At 37.7% G+C, this 25,738-nt stretch overlaps 1 protein-coding gene across 1 annotated transcript in view; it reads right to left on the bottom strand.

Annotated features, from left to right (window-relative positions):
• Positions 1-10,699: 10,699 nt before the first annotated feature.
• NUFIP1 (nuclear FMR1 interacting protein 1) overlaps positions 10,700-25,738 on the bottom strand; it is a 44,385-nt gene continuing 29,346 nt past the window's right edge. The window contains exons 8-10 of the mRNA XM_027116220.1: positions 18,570-18,686; positions 12,339-12,571; positions 10,700-11,003 (exon numbers count right to left, since the gene is read on the bottom strand). Coding sequence (XP_026972021.1) covers positions 10,887-11,003; positions 12,339-12,571; positions 18,570-18,686 — 467 coding nt within the window. The 3' untranslated portion in view covers positions 10,700-10,886. The remainder of the gene's footprint in view (positions 11,004-12,338; positions 12,572-18,569; positions 18,687-25,738) is intronic.

Genomic DNA, 25,738 nt, shown 5'->3' on the forward strand with positions numbered 1-25,738 from the left:
AAATCAGAATCTCAGGGTGGGAACCTGTATTCAGATGATCAGCCTGGTGTGGGAGCCGCTGGTCTACATCAAAGTAATACAGTGTCTGACACGGTGAGCAATTAATTTTCAAACGCCATTTTTCCTTGCTAGGTAATTGAAGACAATAAGCACCACAAGCTCTGCAAGCCAGACTCAGTACATAATATTTTTCTTTAATAAATTTATTTATTTTATTTATTTATTTTTGGCTACTCTGGGTCTTCGTTGCTGCGCGCAGGCTTTCTCTAGTTGCGGCGAGCAGGGGCTACTCTTCTTTGCAGTGCAGGGGCTTCTCATTGTGGTGGCTTCTTTTGTTGAGGAGCACGGACTCTAGGCGCGCGGGCTTCAGTAGTAACGGCCGTGGGCTCAGTAGTTGTGGCTCGCAGGCTCTTGAGCGCAGGCTCAGTAGTTGAGGCGCACGGGCTTAGCTGCTCCGCAGCATGTAGGATCTTCCCGGACCAGGGCTCGAACCCGTGTCCCCTCCATTGGCAGGCGGATTCTTAACCACTGTGCCGCGAGGGAAGTCCCTCAGTATATAATTTGACTGATAATCTTCTATCTTCTCAGCTCTTTGATTTTAAAACAGTACCGTTCAGAGATTTCTTATTTTGATGAATGTCTCCTTGTCGCAGTCTCATATATCATATCCACCAAAAACCATATGAGATCTAATAAGTGCTTACCAAATTCAAACCTTGTTATTTTAGTTGTGGCCAAAAAACCTGTTCTTGAACATGTCCCCAAGTTCCAAAATATTCAAAAGAAAAGTGCCCAGCCTTGTAACACAAATATGCATCTAATTCAGAGCTTTTTTTTTTTCCCTGCTTCTGCAAGGAAATAGATTTCTATCATAGTGATTTGGCATTGTTTTAAATAAACATAAAAATAAATATGGAAAGAATTGAGACAATATTGTCTAAAAACAAAAACCAGAAAGTATTTCCAGAGCTGAAACCATAAATGTCATCCTAGATTTATTTTCAAGCAACAGAATTGTCAAGAATCTTAAAATTCTTCCATATCCTGGGATTTATGCAGTTCATCTGCAAATAATATTGACTGGTGTACTGTAGGTAATTTTATATGTCTCAGAAACTCTCAAGCAAGACAATGATATATGACTTACTTCCCTCAAGATATAAGAAGGTCACAGTCCCATGAGAAGGGACAAAAAAATGAGTGGTTACTGTAACATAAAAAAAGGCCCCAAGTACTGGTTATCTTCAGATAGTTCAGTGGTTAGGGTCAGCAATCTCTGATTGTGTAAAAACAGAATTTGTGAACTGGCTGCTGCTACCATTCCAATAAAACAAAGAAGTGGGACTTCCCTGGCAGTCCAGTGGTTAAGACTCTGCACTTCCACTGCAGGGGACGTGGGTTTGATCTCTGGTCAGGGAACTAAGATCCCACAGGCCATGCAGCCAAAAAACAAAAAGGAAGAAATTTAGGTAGTTTTAAGAAAATGGAGAAAAGAGCATAGGAAGGAAAAAAGGTAGCCTTGATTAAATAACTCTGCCTTTGAAGATATTAAAAAGAAATCTCTAACTGTAAAATTAATAATAATAGATTGTTTCCTATTATACAGTATCATCTTCAAAGAAAAGAAAAACAGAAACTCTTCTGTAGAGCACAAAACGTAGAAGGCAGTATCAAGAAGGTAAACCATTTTAACTGTAAGACTAAAGGGATGAGAGCAAAAAAAAAAAGTCTTAAGTTCCTCCTCTGTAGTTCTACAGAATAGGGAATTTTTTTTTAAGTAACAAATTCCTATCTCATACTACACAGAAAATAAAGACCAAAATATAATATCACAAACATATATTACAAGAAAAAAATATATTTTTGTATGACACGAAGCCCCAAAGCCATCAAAGAAAAAGCAATAGATCAAACTTCCCTAAATTAAAATACTAGCAAGAGATTGAAATATTAACAAAAGATTGAGATCCATGACGAAGTGTCTGTACAAATCAAAACGAAAATGTACAAGCAACCAACAGGAAAATAAAGTACTAGAACAGGTAATTCACAGAATACAATGGCCAAAAAAAGGCTTAGCTTCACTAATGTCAGGGGAAAAAAAGCCATGCTCTCACCTGACAGACTAACAAAATTACTGTATCTGCTGTTTGTTGGATGTTCTTGTCCCTCAAAAAGGTCATCGAAGTATACTATGTTATATTTGAAAGGCCCAACACTGGGGACCACTCCACTACCGCAGTGAGAGGACCGCCTCTAGGGGTAGGAGGGTTCCAAGGAAAGGCACACGTACCTCCCCAACCAGTGCCATGAGGGGTATGGAGACAGAAGCCCGCACACCACCCAGTCCTTCTTACAGTCTCACATCCTTCTCACGCACCTGAATGGTAAGCCCCAACTGAACTAGGACGAAATGTTTACTTTTTTTTTAAACTTTGAAGTCTTTAAGTCTTACATATTGGCACATTTCACGTATCAGCAAAACTAGTAAAAAGGTTTGTAATACACTGGTAAATTCCCATGTACGTGTCAAAGAATAAAATTTCAAAAAGTTGGAAACATAACACAGTAAAGCACAGGTAAAAACAAAGGTTTAACTTACTACCAAAGGACCCTGAAGGGTGACAAAAGAGGATACCAGAAAAGAATGTGGGAATAAGGTCACAAAGTTAGATGCTAAAGTGGTTAATGTCCTACAAGACTAAACAACTGTAACATCCTTTCTGCTAGAGAAAAATAGCATGTCACGCCATCAAATAGAGATCACTTGCAGCTTATCAATAATGTACAAGTTAACATCTGGCTTTACGGAATCTGGGCCATAATCAATCACAAACAAAAAGTGGCAGTTAGGACTTCCCCGGTGGCACAGTGGTTAGGAATCCACCTGCCAATGCAGGGGACACAGGTTCGAGCCCTGGTCCAGGAAGATCCCACATGCCGCGGAGCAACAAGGCCCGTGCACCACAACTACTGAGCCCGTGTGCTGCAACTACTGAAGCCCGCGCACCTAAAGCCCGTGCTCCGCAACAAGAGAAGCCACCAAAACGAAGAGTAGCCCCCGCTCACCACAACTAGAGAAAGCCCACGTGCAGCAACAAAAACCCAACGCAGCCCAAAAAAAGTGGCAGTTAAACGTTAGCATCTAGCATTGTTTGTTAGACAATACTCTAGTACAGTGGTTTCTCAAACATGTCTCAGGACTCTGTCACACTCTTAAAAATTATCCAAGAGCTTTTATTTATGTGAGTTGTATCTACTGATATTCATAGCATTAGAAATTAAAACAAAATTTAAACATATTAATTCACTTAAAAACAATAAACCATTTACATATTAACATAAATAACATTTTTCCAATACAAAATATATTAGTGAGCTGAGTGGCATCATTTTAAAGCTTTGCAAATCTCTGGGATTTAAAACAACAGCTTATTGATGACAATAATTACAGCGGTTACAGAGACTATATAGCAGGGATAACCAAGATAGCTAGTAAAAATACAGTAAAAGTCCTGAGAACCACCTGAGTTAATCTCTAAAAACTCATATACATATCCTCAACCCACCACCTTAGAAAATTCTAGGAAACACAAGAATAGCCAAGCACATAGTGATGACAGCATCACACACTGTGTAGCCTTTAGGAAATCTCCACTGTACTTTCATAAAAGAAATGAGAGTGAAAAAGGCAAATAATGTCTTAGGATTAGGAAAATAGTTTCAATTTCATAGCCTCCACGAAAGTGTCTTAGACACCCCCAGAGGTCCCTGGACCACACTTTGAGAACCACTGCTCTAGTATGACACTGAAAGGGCATAAAGTAATCCACTTCTCTTATTTCAAGTTTCAATCCTTTTTAAAACATATTTTTAATAAGAATGTAATTTGATACAGCCTTTTAAAGTTCATTTGATTTTTGATCCGAACGTTCTTTTCCACAGAAGTATCTAGGGGTGCACACACACACCCATCCACACAGAGTGTGTATCACTGTAAATTCAGTAGTGTTCACGGTAGTATCATTAACCTCAGAGAAAAACTGGAAACAAATTTCCCCATTGGGGAATGATTTAAAAAGTGAAAGCATATGTATACATACATGCATATATATGCATATATTTATATACACATGCACAAATGTTTGTGACATACTGTCAAGTGAAAAACTTTGCAAAGCATTATCTATGATTTTTCCATTTAAACACAAAGTTTATACAAGCATATTTAGATACTTAGATGTGTTTTAAATGTCTGGAAATACACACCAAACAGTTAACAGTGGTTCTCTGGGGAATATGAGAAGGGAATAGGACAGAACAAACCTCACTTTTTTATCTTATATACTACTGGATTATTTGAATTTTTACAATGAGCATATTACTTTTGACATTGAAAAACAACAACAACTAAAAACAAGATAACTAAGAGATTCAGCGACTAAATGCAATGTGGTATCCTGGACTGAACCATCAAAAAGGACATTCTTGGAAAACGAGTAGAATCCAAATAAAGCCTATAGTTCAGCTTCACAAATTAAATAAAAACATAAAAATAATCAGAACAACATATAGACACTAAACTGCAAATACGTGACCCAGGAAACGATGGCATTCGCTGCTAATAACCAGAGATGACGTTGCCAGAAACTGGAATGTGGAAACCTTCACACAATGGGCGGAAGGTCCTGAAGCGAAGACATCACAGTTTCTCCAGGGTGTGTACAAAGACTTGTTTAAGTCGGCTGGGTACGGAAGATCGATAGAAGACACTTGCTCTCTTTATAAGACCCAGAAAGTGTTCCAAGCATGAGCCACAACTGGTGTTTCACAGGATGCACTGCACTGCAGGGCACAGTCTATGGCAACAGCTGTAAGAACAGAATTTCAATTTGGGGTCTTTTCTCTGTACATTCTGAGTATCTGTCTTCTTTATTACTCCGTTTATTCACACTTACTGATGTTCTCCTCTTCCAGTTTTTTTTTTTAACATCTTTATTGGAGTATAATTGCTTAACAATGGTGTGTTAGTTTCTGCTTTATAACAAAGTGAATCAGTTACACATATATATATGTTCCCATATCTCCTCCCTCTTGCGTCTCCCTCCCTCCCACCCTCCCTATCCCTCCCCTCTAGGTGGTCACAAACCACCTAGCTGATCTTCCAGTTTTGAGGAAGAAATAATAATTTGTTCCCTAAGCCACTCCCAAGCTGCCTCCAGGTATGCTAACAGGAGACTGCTCTGGAGCAAGCCTGCCCTCCAAACTCCGCTTCCACCACAAATGAAGTGGCTTATTCCCAGCCTTGTAAAAGAGGCAAACAGTCACTGGACAAAGGAAGTGAATAAGGCAACTTTCAAATGCTAATTCAGGGTGTGGGCTGTGGAGGTTAGAAAACCATCAGAAGAAAAACCACCCTGGGCCGTTCCATCAGTGGGGCTCTCTCCTCCCCTCTCCCTCAGGACTCACTGACCACCTAGCACCCAGCAGCACTGGACAGCTCTACTGCACAGAGCACCACCATTTTCACATTTAAATTAAAATATTGATATATTGTCCACTTGAGAATTTAAATGTCTGTTTTTTAATGGAAAAGAGGAAGGTGTTAGTGATAGTAAATACAAAAATAGGTTGAGCTTTTAAATATGTCCAAAATATAGTTTTCCAACATGGCACTTTTGATATACAGAACAAGGCACAACATGAAATATACAGAATGATCTTAACTATGTTATCATAAAAAGTTATAAAAACTTAATTTTTCTGATTGGACAGTTGATGAGCTCAAGGAATTAATTTGTAATGATAGGTATCTTTTTTTAAGTTCCTATCTTCTAGAGATGTATGCTAAAATATATAGGGATAAAATAATAAGATGCCTTAGCATTTGCTTCAAAATAATCTCAGGTGGAGTGGGGTAGGGTAGGGTGGGTTGGAATGGGTGAGGTGTAAATGAAAACATGATTGGCAACAAACTGATAAAGTGCTGAAGCTGCACGAGGGTTGGGAAGAAGGGTATCATTACATTATTCTCTTTTTACACTTCATATGCTTTCACATGTGCTGAAATTCTCCAAAATAAAATGCTTTTTAAAAAAGCCACAAAAAGGAGAAAAAAAATTAAACAAAGATGTTTACCCAAAAAACTAGGACTATAATGAATAAAGAGATTCAATTAAAAGTCTGGATTAAAACAATCGGGGCTTCCCTGGTGGCGCAGTGGTTAAGAATCAGCCTGCCAATGCAGGGGACGTGGGTTCGAGCCCTGGTCTGGGAAGATCCCACATGCCGTGGAGCAACTAAGCCCGTGCACCACAACTACTGAGCCTGCATGCTACAACTACTGAAGCCCGTGCACCTAGAGCCCGTGCTCCGCAACAAGAGAAGCCACCACAATGAGAAGTCCGCGCACCACAGCGAAGAGTAACTCCCCCTCGTTGCAACTAGAGAACGCCTGCACACAGCAACAAAGACCCAACACAGCCAAAAATACATAAATTAATTAAAAACAAAAAAAACAATTGACTACTCTCTCCATATGCTCCAAATTCCTTGAAATGATATTTGTAAAAACAACTGAAGATTTACAACAGGGAAGAAATACAAGATAAAGGAGGATATCAGGAAACCAGTGGTTTTGAGAAACTCCTATAAAATGGTTTTCAAAATGTGGTCCCCCCAGACAAACCTCATCAGCATCACCTCAAGCTTGTTAGAAATGCAAATTCTCAGGACACATCCCAACTCCCCTTACTCATAACCTTTGGGGGCAGAGCCCTGCAATCTGGTTTTAACAAGCCCTCCAAGTGATTCTGATGAACCAAAGTTTGAGAATCACTGTAAAACTGATCAGGATGACAAGAAACAAGAGAGGAAGGCCTCAGCCCAAACCAGCCCCAGAGACAGCAATAGGAAAGGTAAAAGCAATTACAGGGATACTCTAAGCTGAGTCCACAGGTGACAGAAAGCTGGAGGCCTCTAGCTGCAATAGTCAAGTGCTAACCTTGCCCACCTCCAAAACCAAGTGGTTGGTGGGAGTGGGAGATAGTTCTGCCCGGGATTAAACCTCAGATTAAAACCCTTTGTATTTTGGCAAAGAGATGGGAGTGAAGCTCAGACAACAGCCTAGATCTTTTGCCCACGCCCCATCCGTGTATTCTAAAAATTCTGCGTGAACAAGCTCCCTTTTCTCAGTCAAGGTAAACATCTATGGGAGCAAAGAAGGCTTCTACAAATGTGGGAAAAATCCATACCCACTACCAACCCATTAATCAAGTGAATCTCTTTCATATGTAAGAGTGATCCTTTAAGGACAACAAATAGTGATAAAGATAATTAGTAAATTGAACAAACAGAACAACTGACAATCAATGGGGAAAACAAATAATTCAAGGAATAGAAAATAACATGAAAATTCTAATTGATATCTTTAGAAATGTAAGGGTACTACACCTTTGAAAAAAGCTGTTAGAACACGAAAGCAATCTTGACTATTTAAAAACAAATTACTAAACTTAAAAACTAAACAGAAAAGCTAAATGATGTAATGGACATGCTTGAAGAGGGAATTAGTGATCTGGAGGATAACATTTGAAGAAATCTTTCAGAATAGAGCAAAAAGACCAAGACAAATTATATAAATCCAGTGACAGGATCAAGTCAGGAGGTCCCATATTCACTTGATAAGAAGTCTAGAAAAAAAAAAGACAAAATGGAAAGAAAATAAAGAAATCATTTTAGAAATTGCCCTTAGTCTAAGAATGGTACAATTCTTCAGAGTGAAAGGACCATTAGGTAAGCAGAATGAATGACATATATTATATCCCACATACCTGGGTGCATTACTGGTGAAATTTTAGGACTCCAAGCATAAAAAGAAAACCCTGAAAAGTTTTTCATGAGGGGGAAAAATAAGTTTTTACCAATAAATAGAGAGAATCAGATTGGTGTCTGACTTTTAAGAAGCAATACTGGATGCTAGCAATCATGTTATAGCTTCAAAATTCTGAAGGGAAATGATTTTGAAACTAACACCCTAAACTTTGTTTTTAATTGAAATGAGGATTCAACATTTAATTACTTGATGATATGCTGCAGTAAACCAAAAAACTAACCCTGGGAGGAAAGAAAAAGCAGTGAGAAGGAAACAGTGAATCTTATAGCTGTCTAAATAATGATGCATAATATCAAGACACAAACCACACACAGACCAAGGTAACAGAGATTAACCTAAAAGAAATCTCACATGATTACACGAGGAGAAGAGGTCCAGGTGGGGAAGTGACAGAATGCTAAGGTAACTGACTTAACTGGGAGATGGGTGGAAAATATGACTACTGATTAACTGTAAATATAGAGAAAAAAGGTAACCCTTAAAGGAACAACAATAGGTTGAATTATTTCCAAAGCACTAAGAGGAAAAACAAGGAGAAAAAAACCAACAATCAATCAAGCCAATAAAATGGTAAAATAAAAACAAGCACGATATTCAGAAAATACAAAATACGATGGTAGGAATAGTCCAAACATTTCAACAATTTCAATTAACATGAATGGATTAAACTTCCCAGAGACTCTTAGATTGAACTTCCCTAAAGCTGTTTTGACTACATTAATTGGGGAAAATAGGAGCCAATGCAGAAAGTATTAAGGACAAAAGAGAATATCTCAGTTATAAAAGGCACAGCTCACCAACAGTCACATAATGCTTTCACATCTCAGAAATCAATTCATTAAATGGACAGTAAGAATGTAGAAGGTCTGACAATTAACCAGTTAAATCCAAAAAAGAACAGGCAAGTCACCCCTCCCCCCCCATAACTCATAGAATATTTACAGATATTGACTATGCATTCCATAAAGTAGAAACCATACAGGTTACACTCTATCTGCTTGGAAATTTTAAACACATTAAGTAATTCCTGGTTTAAATATAAAGGCAACTGAATCTGAAATTACCCACTAGAAATAAACAACAGTCACCACAGCTTAAGACTGTCAGACACAGCCAACGCAGTACTCAGAGGAGCATTTTCAGTTTTAAGTACATCTATTAGAAAACAAGAAAGATTGAAAATAAAACATTGCACAATATACCTTAAAGCAGTGATTGTCAGCACCCCTGGAGATAGAGTGGTTCTCTAAAAGTAGCCTAGGAGTCTGTGAATTCCTTTATATATTTAAAAGCCTATGGAATTTGCATGCTAACCTGTGATAAAACTGCAGACCAGTCAAAATTTGAATATTAAGTAAGTTTGTAACACTGGTTACTTCATCCATCCTGATGAGATGAATTGGGTTAAGAGTCACATCTTTGAATAATGCAAGGCCTCATTCATTTTTCTATCTTTAATCCATTGAAGTAGTATAAGAACTGAATTAATTAATGAACTGGACAGATAATTTTCCAAAATATGGGGCTCACTGGAGGAATAGAGTAAAGCAGAATAAAAAGGTCTGTATGGTGGTTACCAGGTTGGGAAACACTGACTTCAGTATGAATCTTAATCTCAGGTCTGTGATGTCACGGTGTTTCGTGCCTGGTGTTCCAGGATTTGGGATGGCATCTTACAGATGCAGAGGAACAAGAGGGCAGAGACCTGCTTACCAGCTTTCTTGCCTTATTTCTTGAATGCAAGATTCATGGATTTCAATAACAACAATGTCAGATAAAATTAATTTGCCAACTACAACAAGAGACTAATTTATAAAAATCCAGTTCCTTTGGCTGTACATCAAAAGAGTAGAGCTCTAGCACTAGCTAGCACAAATGACTAGAACATAAGACCAGAACCTCTGGTATTATAGGAGATAAAAAGATCTTAGCAGCTATTTATTTAAAACATTTTTAGGGCTTCCCTGGTGGCACAGTGATTGAGAGTCCGCCTGCCGATGCAGGGGACACGGGTTCGTGCCCCGGTCCAGGAGGATCCCACATGCCATGGAGCGGCTGGGCCCGTGAGCCATGGCCGCGCCTGCACGTCCGGAGCCTGGGCTCCGCAACGGGAGAGGCCACAACAGTGAGAGAGGCCTGCGTACCGCAAAAAATAAAATAAAATAAAATAAAACATTTTTAGAAGGTTCAATTACTATCTTAACAGGACAAATTTTAATTATTTAAAACTCAGGTACCATGATTTCAAAAACTACTGTTTATGCTATAAGAAACTAATTGAACCTCATCAAGTACTATACTTTACATACTTTTTCAAAGGAAAAGTATTTTAAAAGGTCCAATTCTGAACCATACCAAAAAGCAGCACTTCAACTGAATTGAAACACACATAGAGGCCAGATCTGTAATGTTTCAAATGATCAATATTTGTGCTGCTTAAATGCCAGTAGGTGAATTTCAACATGTCCTTTGAAATAAACAGTGAAAATTAAAATTGCAAGACCTTCTCATTGTATTAATTTGCTCTTTTTGTTTATTTCTAAAACATCCCCCTTTGCTGAAGTTAAAGAATGACTCTTCCTCTCCCATATTAAAAACAAAATGACTGTATTTCTCTCCCCAATCTATAGCTCTGCTCAGCTGAATTAAAATTTTAAAAAATTTTTTTCTTTACCCCTAAACCAGTACCTTCAATTCTTAACTGGCCCAAGGGCAGACTTCCTTACATGACAGCAATAAACACAAATAAAAAGTAGAATTCTGCCAGCAAATATTATGTATGATCCCAACAATACAGACACAGTCTTAAAAATCAGTTATGTATTTATTTGTATAGAATCAAAGGAAAGACTTGAAAATCCTACATAATAGCCCATGAGGCTTACAATTTAATTACTAATCCAGTTTAAAAAAAAGAAAAGGTTTTCCTCCACAAACTTGAAGATGTTGCTATTTTACATGCTTCAGATATGTGTACTAAAACACCAGACACCTATTCATCTTTAGTTTTTGCAGAAGCAGTATTAAGTCCAAAAAAGTCTTTTTTAATGATGTACCGAACACACTGCAAAATCACATTTCTTTCATGTCGAATGTCTGGAGCTAAAAGCTAAAAAATGATAAATAAAAAGATTAGCTGGTAAATAAAATATATCCAAGAAACACCATCTAAAATAGCATGTGTGCCTTCTCTATATAAAGAACACAGAACAATAAAGATGTGTATTATATTTACTAATTATTTTCCTAAAACGCAATGCAAGAATATTTCCTTTTAACCAAAACTATCTAGCTTAAGCACAAATGTTCACATTTGAGATCCTCTCTAGGACTATCAAGCAAAGGACAGGAAAAATAGGTTTAAAAGTCTACAATTCTTTAAATCTAAAAATCATGTCAAACAGGATCCTCCTAAACCCAAATCTATAAACAGTACAGAAAGTGGTAAGGAGATATGGTAAATATAGTAAGAATGAAACTAGCAGTAAAAAATCCTAACACTGCTGGTCTTTCAGAACTTCCCATTTTTGTGTTTACTGTAATTAAAAGAAAGCTGAAAATCCCTGGTATCTAGAATACATAACCAAGGAATTATATGTGATTCGCCAAAAAGATTTAATGTAACTACTCATTTTACTTCTGATGTCATTAATGTAGTTCAGAAACACCCACACAGGACCTTTCAGTAGAAAGATGATTTAATATACCACTTATAAGGTAAACATTAAAAAAATGCAATTTACTTTATATAGCACCAAAATTTACAAAACAGAGTACATTTCAGATCAATTTTTATTAAGAAGCAACTGTGTCTACATGTATTACAACATGTCATAGAGTGTAGTCACAGAACACTTCAGCTACAGCAGAAGCATATATCTGACCAGGCAAAATCAGACTTTGCACAGAATGCCAATAGATAGTTTTACAATTCCACTGAAAATTTCAGAGTATTTCTATCACTCTTAGAAATGAAAGTCTTGGATCTTTGAACAGCTTCGTGTCCATCACTTAGAATCACAAGAGGCATTGCTTCTTACAATTTGAAGAAAGATCATAAATTTTTGAGCACATCATGCTGAGAATAAAGCCAATAATGCACAGAATAAACATAAAACCCTTTCTCTCCCTTCAGCCTGCACTGTATTTAGCTGTGCTCTCAACAGGAAAACTTTATAAAGGTCAGTACACTTCAATACCTATTTCTTTACCAACCACTTAAACCTAGATTCCTTTATTTTAAGCAGTTTTGAAAATGGTAATTATTCTACATTTACCAAATATCAGCTATATTTCAAATGCAGCTTCAGAATTAAGATACATAGATAACTTTCCAAGGAGCATACGTCTCTGGTAACCTTAAAACACACACACAAGCCCAGGAGCTCTATCTTCAAGACACAAGAAGAGCACAAAGATCAGAACATAAAGAAAAATCACTTACCATTTCCAGGAGATATGGATGGTGTGTTCTTGGTTCAAATAATGTTTGATAATTGCGATAATTTTTTTTCCTCTTAGGATTTGTGTTTTTAAAACTTTTCTTTTGGCTCTCATACTTGGCTTCTGAGAAATTTCTAACAGTTGCTTTAACACCTTGACTTGGTTTCTTAGGAGTACTGCTATGAAGAACCTGGTCTTCTGCCAGAATGTCTGCTTCAGTCTTGATGGGAACTTCTAATGTGATGAAATATAAACACAAAAATAAAAAACAAATTAAAAAACAGGGAAAACTTACAAGGATAACAAAAAAAGCACCCCATAATATTCCCCTTCCCCAGCCATAATACTGGCTACTTATTAGTTAAAACTGAGCATGTACAATGTATTATACAAAATTTTTCAAATTGTGAGCTATGACTGCCAATAATTGAGATTACCACAAAGAACTACAGAAAATGATCCCTATGAAAGAAATGATACCAGATGGAAACTTGGATCTACACAAAGGAATGAAGAGTGCCAGAAAGTCAATATGTGGATAAATACAAAAGACCTTTTTTCTCATTTGAAAAAATTTTTAAAGATAATTGACTATTTAAAGCAAAAATAATAATAACAATGTATGTAGGATTTATAACATCTATAGAATTAAAATCTAAGATAACAATAGCACAAAGGAAGGGAAGAGGAAAATCTAAGTATATTGCTATAAAATTCTTAAATTACAGGAATACTTCACTTTACTGTGCTTCGATTTAATGTTGTTCCCAGATAGAGCGTTCTGTACAAATTGAAGGTTTGTGGCAACATTGAGCAAGTCTATCAGCACCATTTTTTCAACATCAATTGCTCACTTCATGTCTCTCTGTCACATTTTGGTGATTCAATATTTCAAACTTTCACTGTTATTAAATCTGTTATAGTCATCTGTAATCAGTGATCTTTGATGTTACTATTGTAATTGTTTTGGGTCACCACAAACCATGCCCATATAAGACAATAAACTTAATTCATAAATATGTATGTTCTGACTGCTTTACCTACCTGCCATTCTCTCATTTCTCTCCTTCTCCGCAGGCCTCCCTATTCCCTGAGACACAATACTGAAATTATGCCAGTTAATAACTGTGCTACAATGGCCTCTGAGTGTTCAAGTGAAAGGAAGTGTCTCACGTTTTTCACTTTTTTTTTTTTTTTTTTTTTTTTTACGTTTTTCACTTTTAAGTCAAAAGCTGAGACAGGCCAGAAGCTAGGCCTCTTGTACCAGTTAGCCAAGTTGTGAAAGCAAAGGAAAAGTTTTTGAAGGAAATTAAAAGTGCTACTCCAGTGAACACACAAATGATAAGGAAGGGAAACAGCCTTACTGCTGATATGCAGAAAGCTGTAGTGGTCTGGACAGAAGATCAAACCAGCCACAACATTCCCTTAAGGCAAAAGCCTATAATCCAGAGCAAGGCCCTAACTCTCTTCAATTCTATGAAGGCCGAGAGAAGTGAGGAAGCTGCAGAAGAAAGGTCTGAAACTAACAGAGATTTAAAAGAAGCCGTCATCATGACATAAAAGTGCGAGGTGAAGCAGCAAGTGCTGATGTAAAGCTGCAGCAAATTATCCAGAAGACCTAGCTAAGACAATTAACAAAGGCGACTACACTAAACAACAGAGTTTCTATGTAGACGAAACAGCCTTGTATTGGAAGAAGATGCCATCTAGAATTTTCATAGCTAGAGAGGAGAAGACAATGCTTGCCTTTAAAGCTTCAAAGGACAAACTGACTCTCTTGTAAGGGGCTAATGCAGCTGGTGACTTAAAGTTGAAGCCAATGCTCCTTTACCATTCTGAATATCCTAGGGTCCTTAAGAATTACACTAAATCTACTCTGCCTGTGCTCTATAAATGCAACAACGAAGCCTGGATGACACAGCACATGTTTATGACATGGTTTACTGACTATATCAAGCCTACTGATGAGACCTACTGCTCAGAAAAAGATTCCTTTCAAAATATGACTGCTCACTCCTGGTCACCTAGGAGCTCTGATGGAGACGTACCAGGAGATTCATGTTGTTTTCATGCCTGCTAACACAACACACAGTCTTGTCAAGTTCACATAAACATGTTTTGGGGTATATATGTGTTGGGGTATAAAACGAATCTCAATAAATTGAAAAACTGAAAGCATATAGAATATGTTCTCTGACCATAACAGAAGTAAATAAAATCAATAACAGAAAACTATCGTTAAAAACCCTCCAAAAAATTGGAGCTGAACAACAGACTTCTAAATAACCAGAGTTAAAGGACATATCACAAGAGAAATTAAAAAATATTTTGATATAAATAAAAATGAAAACAAAATGTGTCAAATTTGCGGGATGCAGCTAAAGCAATGCATGGAGGCAAATGTATAGCTCTGAATGCTTACATTAGAAATGAAAAAAATTTAAAATCACTTATCTCAGTTTCTACTGTGACAAGGTAGAAAGTGAGGAGGAAAGAAAGAGTGAAAGTGTGAAAATCAATTAGAAATAGACAACAGAAAAAAATCAACAAAGCCAGAAGGCAGTTCCTTGAAAAGATTTATAAAATTAATAAACACCTAGCAAGATGATCTGATCAAGAAAAAAGGGGGAAAAAAAACCCAATTAATAGTATAAGGAATCAAAGAAGGAACATCACTATAAATCCTACATATATCACAAGAAAATATCACAAACAACTTTATGCCAATAAACTTGACAATTGGTCAAATTGAAACAAATTCTTTTGAAAAATATAAATTACCAAAATTGGCTCAAGGAAAAAGTAGAAAATCTGAATAGTGCTATACCTATTAAGGAAATTTGATTAATTTAGAATCTTCCCCCAGAGAAAATGCCAGGTACAGATGGCTTCACTACTGAATCCTACAAACAAGAAAAAATTGCAGCAATTCTACACAAATCCTTAAAAGAGGAGGAGGAAACAGATCCCAACTCATCCCAAATCCAGACAAAGCCTATAAGAGAAGAAAAACACAGACTAATATTCCTCAAGAACACGGATGCAAAAATCCTTAATAAAATATTGGCAAATCAAATCCAGTAATGTATTAAACAGGTAATACACCAATTCCGAGTAGACTTTGTCCCAGGAATACAGGGTTAGTTTGACATTTGAAAATCAATTGGTGTATTTCACCACATTGAGAAAAAAAACAACCATCACCATATAATCAGTTGAAAATTCACAAGTATTAAGATAGGAATTCCCTCCTCTCAGCCCCAAATGGTTTTTCTATATTTTTGATTACCATGAATTATAGGCTAATGTGATATAAAGAGTTCTATCCTAGACGTTGGGAACTGAGTTCAATTGCCTGGATAAGAGTGTAACAGGCTAATCATATGCCTCAAAACCCTCAACATTCAAGCATTACATAGGACTGAATGTGGAAATTACATTTGAAAGGAAGTACAGGGTAAGTGTTAGAAGCACAGACTCTGTTACAAACTGTTAGGTTCAAATTCTAGATCCAAGACTTCCTAGCTGTGTGACCTTGGAGCAGCTACTTATCTCTGCCTAAATTTCCTCATAAGTAATGGCACCTACTTCATGAGGTTACTGCAATAATTAAATGAGTAAAGCACATTAAACAGTGCCCGAAACAGAGTAAGCACTATATAAGAATTTGCCCTGATAGTGATTTTAATGTGCCTTCAAACTAATGGGGAAAAGAGGAAAAGAAGAGAAATATAACCATAAAACAATGGAGCTAAGAATTCACAAGTGCTTTGCAGAGTTCAAAACTATGGGAATAATAATTAAAGGCAAAAAAGAAAAACTAGGGCACTATTTTCTCTTATGTCCCTCAATCATAGCCAAACCTATTTGAAGAAACATAACAATTTTGGGGAGTTGCAAAACTGTGCTTAACTTCTCATATGGTGCAAACAAAAACAAAAAACTAACATGCAAGACCCAGGATAGATAAAACGTTTGGAAATACTGCTCACTGAAATTTTCTTTCCTATCTATATCTTAACGATTCTGAAAGCCCCAGAACCAAGTATATAGCCTCTTCTTTTGCTCAGTCTTTCTGGAAGGACCCTTTCCTTGTTTAAAATTCATTCTGGAAAAGCACTATTCATGTTTAAGATCCTCTACACACTTCTATGTTAATTCCTAAGTTAAGACAGGTCTTAAATATGAAAATACGGTCGTTAAAATCTGTGAGAATCAGACTGCTTCTCTCCATTTAGAACTCACTTAAATAAGAAGCCTTCTAGACGCTGTTTCATGGTTCAGAGAAGGCTCACTTTATTTCCTTGGTTTATTTACTCTGAAGTCCCTCTATGTCAATATCCTATCCTATCCTATAGCCCAGAATTAACACTGAAAGCTAGAAATTTGCTAGTGACCTGGATGGCTTAATAAAGCTGAATTCAAATTACATACAATAATTCTTAAGGCTTAGGAATGTGAAGCAAGGACATTTTCCTTAAGGCAGGACATTTTAAACAATTAGTCAAAACGAATTCATACAAAATCAAATATATCTTTTAACAGACAACATCTTCTGTTATGTACTAGAAAAGAAAAGCTATGCATTACCGTGTAGGAAGATAGCAAATGCCACACAAAGAAAGACTGTGATGGAAGGCAATATAGTTGGCTTCTTTAGACATTTAAGTCCCTAAACCTAAGCTTTACATCAGCTTCGCCATATACTAGCTTTGCAAACCTACCCTCTCGAAGCTTAAGGGTCTATAAAATGGAGGGTTGAAACCTCAACGATCCCTTCCAGTTTCCTTTCTTCCTTCTAATTTAAAAAATAGTGGCAGCCTCAAAATGAAGACATGAGTATAAAGTGTTTTATCTTAGGAATGAGAGAAGAAAGCATTAGAACAGCTTGTTTTTATGGGATTCAGTAATCTGGTAATAGCTTTCTTTGCTATCACCTGTCATAAATATAAATGATAAGCAGGAAATGTAATACGTGTTTAAAGAATAACTTCATCTTCATATCAGTATAATGGAAACAAGAGTAAAGAAATAAATACTGTTTTTCTTAAGATTAAAAAAAAATAAGAAGAGGCAACCATCTGCTAAGGAATACTCTGATAAAGCCAAGGTAGTTTATATTTCAAATTTCAACTAGCTTTTAGCCAGCTACCATAGTAAAAGGAAAAAAGGAAAAAAAAAATTCCTGTTATAGATAGATCTAAACTTTAACTTTCGTATTAAAGCCCAACTCTTCCTTCAACATCTCAACTACACAAACATTGATTTTCTCTAGCCTAGCCAACATTAAAAGTCCTGCCATCTTCATCCAATTACATTCAAACCTTCCCTTCATCCTACATATTCACTTTTAAGACCCTCTATTCTTGAGTACAGCCCCTACTGTGATTACATATCTGAGACACACACTCATGAATTCTCTCATGGTTGGTTGGTGAAGCCTAGATAAAATGACCATGCAGAGCCAGGTACACAGGCACAATAGGACACATGCTTATGCACTAAACAAATGCTGGATTACTGATATGAACCTTGGGTTAAGAACTGCCATACTGCCAAGCCTACCTGCAGCTCTTTTAGGTGGCCCTAAAAGGGACGCTAGTGATTGAGCTGGTTTATTCTCATCTTTAAAGGTTAAGACATGTATCCTGAACAACGTTAACTTCTCAGAAAGACTATCTAAAGGATTCCGTGTCTCTCAACCTTTAAAGTACATACACGGGCGAATGCAACGCAAGTATAGGGTTACTGTGTTCTCCAAATAAGATAATTTAGGTAAATGAGCTCTATAAAGAGCAATGCCCCATATACATGTAAGGAATGTTATTATCCTCTTTGTCACAAAGGACCTCGCTCCACCTAGTAAAGGTGCAAAACATGTTAAGACAAGGGTTCTTGAGAGTAGAGAGAAGTAATTAACCTTCTTCACTATATCTTTTAGAATATTCTTTGATTTCACTAGTGGATATTATCTCTTCCCCTTCCTATTCTTTTATTATTGTTTGCCCTTTTCTCCTAGAGGAGCAATACATTTCCCCATTTCTCCCACTTCATTTCATCCCATGTTAACTTCTGAATCAAACGAAGAAGGAACTTGAGGATCAAAGAATGTGCATGACACATCTCGTCCTCAGATACATACACATGAAAGGATGCTACTGATGCGTAGTGTACATCAAAGGCAAAAAGCAACGAAACAAACCTAACTGTAACAACTGAGGCCATAACTTACCTTCTGGCTCACTCTCCGACCCCGAGAGGCTGCCATAGCTGCTCATTAGGGAGCACAGGGCTGGTGTCACTTCCTTAGGTATGACAGCATTTTGTGGTTTCTCCTCTTTATCGGACTCTGGAATAGAAAGACCTAAGAGTAAAACTGTATACCAAAAATATCTACAACCATAAGAAAGAAAGCTGACAGCCCCCCACTCCCTCATGTGTTAGTGAAAAGAAAGTAATTTCTGATCATTTCCTCAATCTTCCCAAAAATGAAATCCAGGAGACTCGAAAAATTTCCCCTTCGTTTAAATCTTTGTGGTCAGATAAGCTATCTACCCCAAAGAGAAAACAGAGGGGCAAATGGAAGCTATACACGACTCAGTTTCTTACCATACTTCACAGGTTATGGAACTTGGGCCTTCTCTAAATTAACCAGACAGTCTTTGTTATTATTTTATTTTATTTAGGCTATTAATTAATTTTATTAAGGTAGCAGGAAGGCCATAAACTTATTTGACTTCACTGGATTAAGATCACAGACTCTGAAAATTAGACTTAGAATAAGTAAAATATAAAATATCCACTCTTTTTGTTGTTTTTAAGACGGGGTTAGAGGGCACATATAACATTTCAACCATTCTATAGCTGAAGGCACAAAGAGTTCCGCTGAACTGAACCTGCCCCAAATTTTTATTATTTAGAACTTCTAAGAACTTAAGTAAGTAAACAAGCCAACTATGAGAATTACCAAGTACTAAGAGCCTGCCAAAGGTAAAGTGTTTGATCAGAGCCCAATAAGCCTAGCTATAGCCCCCGGACACCACCTATTACATTTATTTTTGGCAGCTCTCAAAGTGTATTACATCTATTCTAAACAAGTCAGTAATGCCTGACTGAAGAATGAAGACAGTAAGTAACCTGTCTGTGTAGTGAACCAACTCAACCCACAACCAATATGAAATGTTTCAAGACAGTACTTAACGTTTACCAAGTCAGTCTAAGGGAAACCAAAACATGCCAGTAGGAAACAGGAGGAAACTTTTATGTGAGTATGGAATTACCACCTTCTGGTGGATGAAGTTAAATCCTCTCTCCTCCCCCAATCCACACTGCCCAGCAGCAGCCCCTCCAAACACTGCTCCTTGTCGATTTTTAGCTAACTTATTACCTTTTCTCCTGAATTAATAAAGGGAAAGGAACATATGCAGTTATATATATATAAAAATAAGTTACTAGTGGATAAAACAGAATCTGCAACAATATTAGTACAGACACTGGTCATCTCATTGTTTGAATGATGATGTACCAAAGTGTAGTATTTCCTTCTAAGACCCAAAGAGAGGCACCAGAAAGTACAATACAGTTGACTATATAATGCTCTTTAAAAGCATGAGCTCATTTAATCCTTATGAAGTATCACCTTCACTATTTTTTTTTTTTTTGGTTGCATTGGGTCTTTGTTGCTGCACGTGAGCTTTCTTTAGTTGTGGCGAGCTGGGGCTACTCTTTGTTGCAGTGCGTGGGCTTCTCATCACGGTGGCTTCTCTTGTTGCAGAGCACGGGCTCTCGGAGCGTGAGCTTCAGTAGTTGTGGCTTGTAGGCTCCAGAGCGTAGGCTCAGTAGTTGTGGCGCACGGGCTTAGCTGCTCCGCGGCATGTGGGATCTTCCCGGACCAGGGCTCGAACCCGTGTCCCCTGCCTTGGCAGGCATATTTTTAACCAGTACGCCACCAGGGAAGCCCTGCCTTCATTATTAATTACAGGTGATGAAACCAAAATTCAGAGAATCTAAACTGGATGATCCTTTAGGTAACAAATCTATAGAACACATGGGTCAAATTTAAATTCTAGCTATCTGATTCCAAATCCCACTTCTTAACAAGTGGGCTAGAATATCTCCTACAGATATATAAAGTCCTCTTCTTAAAATTAAGTCATCCTACCAAAATGTCTCTCTGGTCTAGAATGTTAATAAATGTCTTCCAGCTATAGCCCATTTCTCTGTTCCCTTTCAGAGCAAAACCCCAAATAACTATTTGTATAATTCACCAGGGAACACCTGGGCCTGAAATGTCCTACAGCTATCTGACACGCTCCAGAATCTACTCCAATCTGCCTTTCAGGCCCACCACACCAGTGAACCTTTTTCTTCCAAGTTCACTGGATTCCTCTGTGTTGCCAAAGAGGAATACTTGTTTGTGCTCATCTTATTTAACTTAGTGATGATATCTGACAGTCCAAGTGACCCTTGAACAACACGGGCTTGAAGTTCATGGGTCCACTTATGCACAGATATCTTTCGATAGTAAATACTATTGAAACTGATCTGCAGTTGGTTGAATCCATGGATTCGGAACTGTGGATACAGAAGAACTGCATTACATGGAAGGCAGACTACAGGTTACACTTGAATTTTCGACCACGTGGAGGGCTGGTGCCCCTAACCTCCCAAATTGTTCAAGGGCCAACTGTAGTCATGTTTTACTTTTAAAAACATTTCCTTCACTTGGCTTCCAGAACCCTTTCACTTGGCTCTCCTTTCCCAGTCTCCCTACTAAATTCTCTTCATTGACCAACTTCAAAATTCTTGAATGTCCCTGGGTCCAATCCTCAGCAACCTTTTCTCTTTATGCCTCCTCCTCCTCTTATGATCTCATTTTATCTCAAAGTACTATCTAGATCCTGGTAAATCACAAATGTATACCTCCAGCCTTCAATTATCCCCTAAACTCCAGAATAACCTAACTGCTATTCAACATCTCTGCTTGGGTATCAAACAGGCACCTCAAATGTTAACACGTCCAAAAACAAGCGCTTGATTTCTCCTCCACACATGCCTGCCAGTAGTCTCCATCTCAATAAACGCCAGCTCTTCTTCGTGGTTACGCCAAAACCTAGCAATCACCCTTGACTCTTCTCCTTTTCACATACCATATCCAATCTAGCCACAAATACGGTCAGCTCTATTTTGAAGATATATCCAGAATCGTACTCCTCCTCATTACTTCACTTCTATAACCCCAGTCCCAGTCAACATTTCTTACCTGGACAGTTCTAGCAGCCTCCTAAAAGGACACCCTGATATGACCCGCCCACCTCTGCAGTCCATTCTCCACCTTAACACATCACATCACCTCTCTGCTCAACCTCGGAGTAAAGTCCCAAGTCCTTTGCTGCCTACAAGACCCTACTTGATCTGATCCTTCACCACTTTCTTCCTGGCTTACTCCACTCCAATCTTGCTGTTCCCTGAATACACAAGCATGCTCTCACCATGGGGTGTTCGCACTTGTTGCTTTCTCTGCTTGGAAAACTCTCCCCTCAGGTCTCAGCCCCTAATTTTACTCAGATTTCTTAATGTCGCCTTATCATACAGATGCCATTGCTGATTATATAAAATAGCACACCCCTTTCTCCAATTGCCATTCTCCATCCTTTTCCTTAGCTTTACTCATCGTTATGAAGGATATCAACCCCTATTTACTGCAGCTGCCCCAAGCAGAACATAAGGTGCAGGAGAGAAGGGGTTTGGCTTTGTTCAGTACTGTATCCTCAGAGCCTAGAACAGTAAATAAGTGCTCAAGAAATATTTGAAGAACAAACTCTTGCATGAATGAGTTAAGGACAAGTTCAAAAAGGCTAACTGGTACAGAATGACAGAGCTATGCCGAGGTGGTACCACAAAAGAAACCTGATTTTGTCTGGATTCAGAGCTTATTCTTTTTTCTTTTCAATAAAATGATTCCATTTTTCTTAAAAAATCACATACATGTGTATAAGAAAAACACTGAAGGATATAAAACAAAACGTGAGCAGTGGCTGTCTGTAAGTTAAGAAAGTAGGTTGTTTTTTATTTTATGCTTTTCAGTTTTTTCCTCACATTTTCTGCATTATTTTTGTAATCAGAAATGAATAGAAGAAGAAAACATAGGAAAATAAAACCTGGAAGAAAGTGTTTCCTCACAATTCAATTCAAGAAGTGGACCACACAGCTTTAACTGGCCTACATATCACCCCTTTCCTGCCTCCCTTTTTTTCTAAACTTTATATTTTGAAACAATTTTAGATTTACACAAGTGTTGCAAAGATAGTACCAAGAATTTCCATATACCCTTCACCTAGCTTCCCCTAATATTAACATCTTACAAACCACAGTACATTTACCATAGCTAACAAATTAACATTGGAATAGTACTACTACCTAAACTACAGACTGTAATGTAATTTCACCAGTTTTTCCACTAATGTCCTTTTTCTGTTCTAGGATTCAATCCACCATATCACATCACGTTCAATCACCATGACACCTTGATCTGTGTCTTCTCCAAACCTGTGACAAATTCTCAGTATTTCCTTGCCTTTCATGAACTTGACTGTTTTAAAGACTACCGGTCAGTTATTGCAGAATACCCCTCAGCTGGGTCTGTCTGATGTTTTTTCTAATGATTAGACTGAGGTTGTGGATTTTAGGTAGTGACCTTCTCATCATATATCAGGGAGTACATCTCAACCTATTACTGGTGATATTAACCATGATCACTCGGTAGTCTCCACCACGTTACTATTCTGCTCTTTCATTATTCTATTCCTAAAAACAAGTCACTAAGTCCAGCCCACATTCAAGGGGAGGGAAATTAATCTCCACCTCTCGAAGCAAAGAATTTTAGACATACATTAAAACCACAACATGAGTGGTTGGTGTACTCATTACGAGGAGTGTCACAAAGCTCACTACACTTAACTGCCTTCCCAAGGGAAAGAGCTAGGAGTTCATACAAATGAACACCTCTTTTCCTATTTCGTCCCCCTCAGTTATGTTTTGGGGACCCACCACATGTAATGACACTTTTGGCACTATCAAAACATCCTCTATGGTGACTCTTCATCTCAAAAACAGAAGGCTGTTCACACAGACGCTCAGATCTACTTGGCAGTTCTAATGTAGGCATTTCTAGCAGCCATCTTAGAATGACTATACCATAGGCAGAGCTGATAAAATAATACTCAAGAAACTTCACCCACATTTTAATAAAAGCAGCCAAAACATCTCTCTAAACTAAAAATACCAGTATATTTGCAGCAACATGGATGGACCTAGAGATTGTCGTACTGAGTGAAGTAAGTCAGACAGAGAAAGACAAATATCATATGGTATCGCTTATATGTGGAATTTTTAAAGAGTACAAATGAGCTTATTTACAAAACAGAAATAGAGTTTCAGATGTAGAAAACAAACTTATGGTTACAGGGGGGTAAAGGCGGGAGGGATAAATTGGGAGATTGGGATTGACATATATACACTATTATATATAAAATAGATAACTAATAGGACCTACTGTATAGCACAGGGAAGTCTACTCAATACTCTGTAATGACCTACATGGGAAAAGAATCTAAAAAAGAGTGGATGTATGTATATGTATAACTGATTCACTTTGCTGTCCACTTGAAACTAACACAACACTGTAAGTCAACTATATTCCAATAAAAATTAAAAAAAAAAACAGAAACCATAAAAAATAAACATAAAATAACGAAAAAGATCCCTGAGTAATATTTTAAGGTCTTATACAATTTAATATTAATGTGTGTTAAAAATTTTGATGGGCCTAATTTAGGATAATAAAAGTTTCTATAATTGAATAAAAATTAAGAAAAAATTTTAAAATTAAAATAATAAAAACACCAGTACAAAAATAATAGCAATGAAGATTATAAAATCAAACTTTAAAAACATTATAGGGGCTTCCCTGGTGGCGCAAGTGGTTGAGGGTCCGCCTGCCGATGCAGGGGACACGGGTTCGTGCCCCGGTCTGGGAAGATCCCACATGCCGCGGAGCAGCTGGGCCCGTGAGCCATGGCCGCTGAGCCTGCGCGTCCAGAGCCTGTGCACCACAACGGGAGAGGCCACAACAGTGAGAGGCCCTCATACCACAAAAAAAAAAAAAGCATTATAAATACCAACTCCAATAATTTCTTTTACTGTTAAAAAAAGAAAATAGTGACACTTTTCTTAGGGGAAATCTCACCTCTCTCTCTCATACATACACATCATGTTCCCAATGACCAAAAAAATTTTTTTAAATCTAAAAATTATCACTAGACTATGAGTTTCTTGAAGGCAGGGAAAGACTTCACTGAATTATAGGGCTGGGCAAGCAAAATGTAGGACCTCAGTAAATCCCTATTGAAATTAAAATAACAAAAAACAAACTGCCCTTTGAATGTCTTACCCAACTCTAAACATTAGAAAAAGCTTCTCAACTGGCTTCTTTCTACAACTTATTTCTTTATTTGTGCCACCCTCCTCTCCCCCCACTATTTCCTATTGTCTTTATGGAACAAAGCACAATTATATGCTGTAACCCCAAGAAGATTTATAAATTCTCACAAAGAAAAAGCTATATATTGAAAAAGTCACTCTAAAAAAATGGGAACTTTGGTTTATAGTTTCCACACCTCAAAACCAGGTATTTAACAATGGGCATTCATGATTTCTGATGTGCCGGGCCAGCTTACTTTCTTACTTGAATGTCTACCTTTTTAACAACAGAAGCCACCTAGCTTACCTCGATGCATAGTTATTAGACTGATGTCCCAGTGTTCTATGACAATAGCTATATTTGTTATAATGAATGACTAACAAACTGGATCCTTCCTGTTTTGTGGACACTGAGGCACTTTAGTCAGTGATGCTCAGGACACATTACTGACCAGCTCCTTTCCTTCTAGCCCAGACAATACTTGTTAAAACCACGGGCCAGGAAAGCCATAGAACATGCTGTATTTAAACAAGAGCAGAGCACCACCAAGGAAATCTAGTGACAACAGGCCATACTCAAAACCCATAAGCTGAGAGACTCCAAATGGCAGGCTTTCCTTTTGAAACAATGTCAATTCCCAATTTAAAGCATCTGCACAGGGACTTCCCTGGTGGCACAGTGGTTAAGAGTCCACCTGCCAATGCAAGGGACATGGGTTCAATCCCTAGTCCGGGAGGATCCCACATGCCGTGGAGCAGCTGGGCCCGTGTGCCACAACTACTGAGCCTGTGCTCTAGAGCCCGCTAGCCACAACTACTGAGCCCGTGCGCCTGGAGCCTGTGCTCCGCAACAAGAGAAGCCACCGCAATGAGAAGCCTGCGCACCGCAACGAAGAGTAGCCCCTGCTCACCACAACTAGA

The sequence above is a fragment of the Aethalodelphis obliquidens genome, unplaced genomic scaffold (genome assembly GCF_003676395.1).
Source record: "Aethalodelphis obliquidens isolate GAN/ISIS:26980383/991018 unplaced genomic scaffold, ASM367639v1 scaffold16, whole genome shotgun sequence".
In the NCBI taxonomy this organism is placed as follows: Eukaryota; Metazoa; Chordata; class Mammalia; order Artiodactyla; family Delphinidae; genus Aethalodelphis; species Aethalodelphis obliquidens.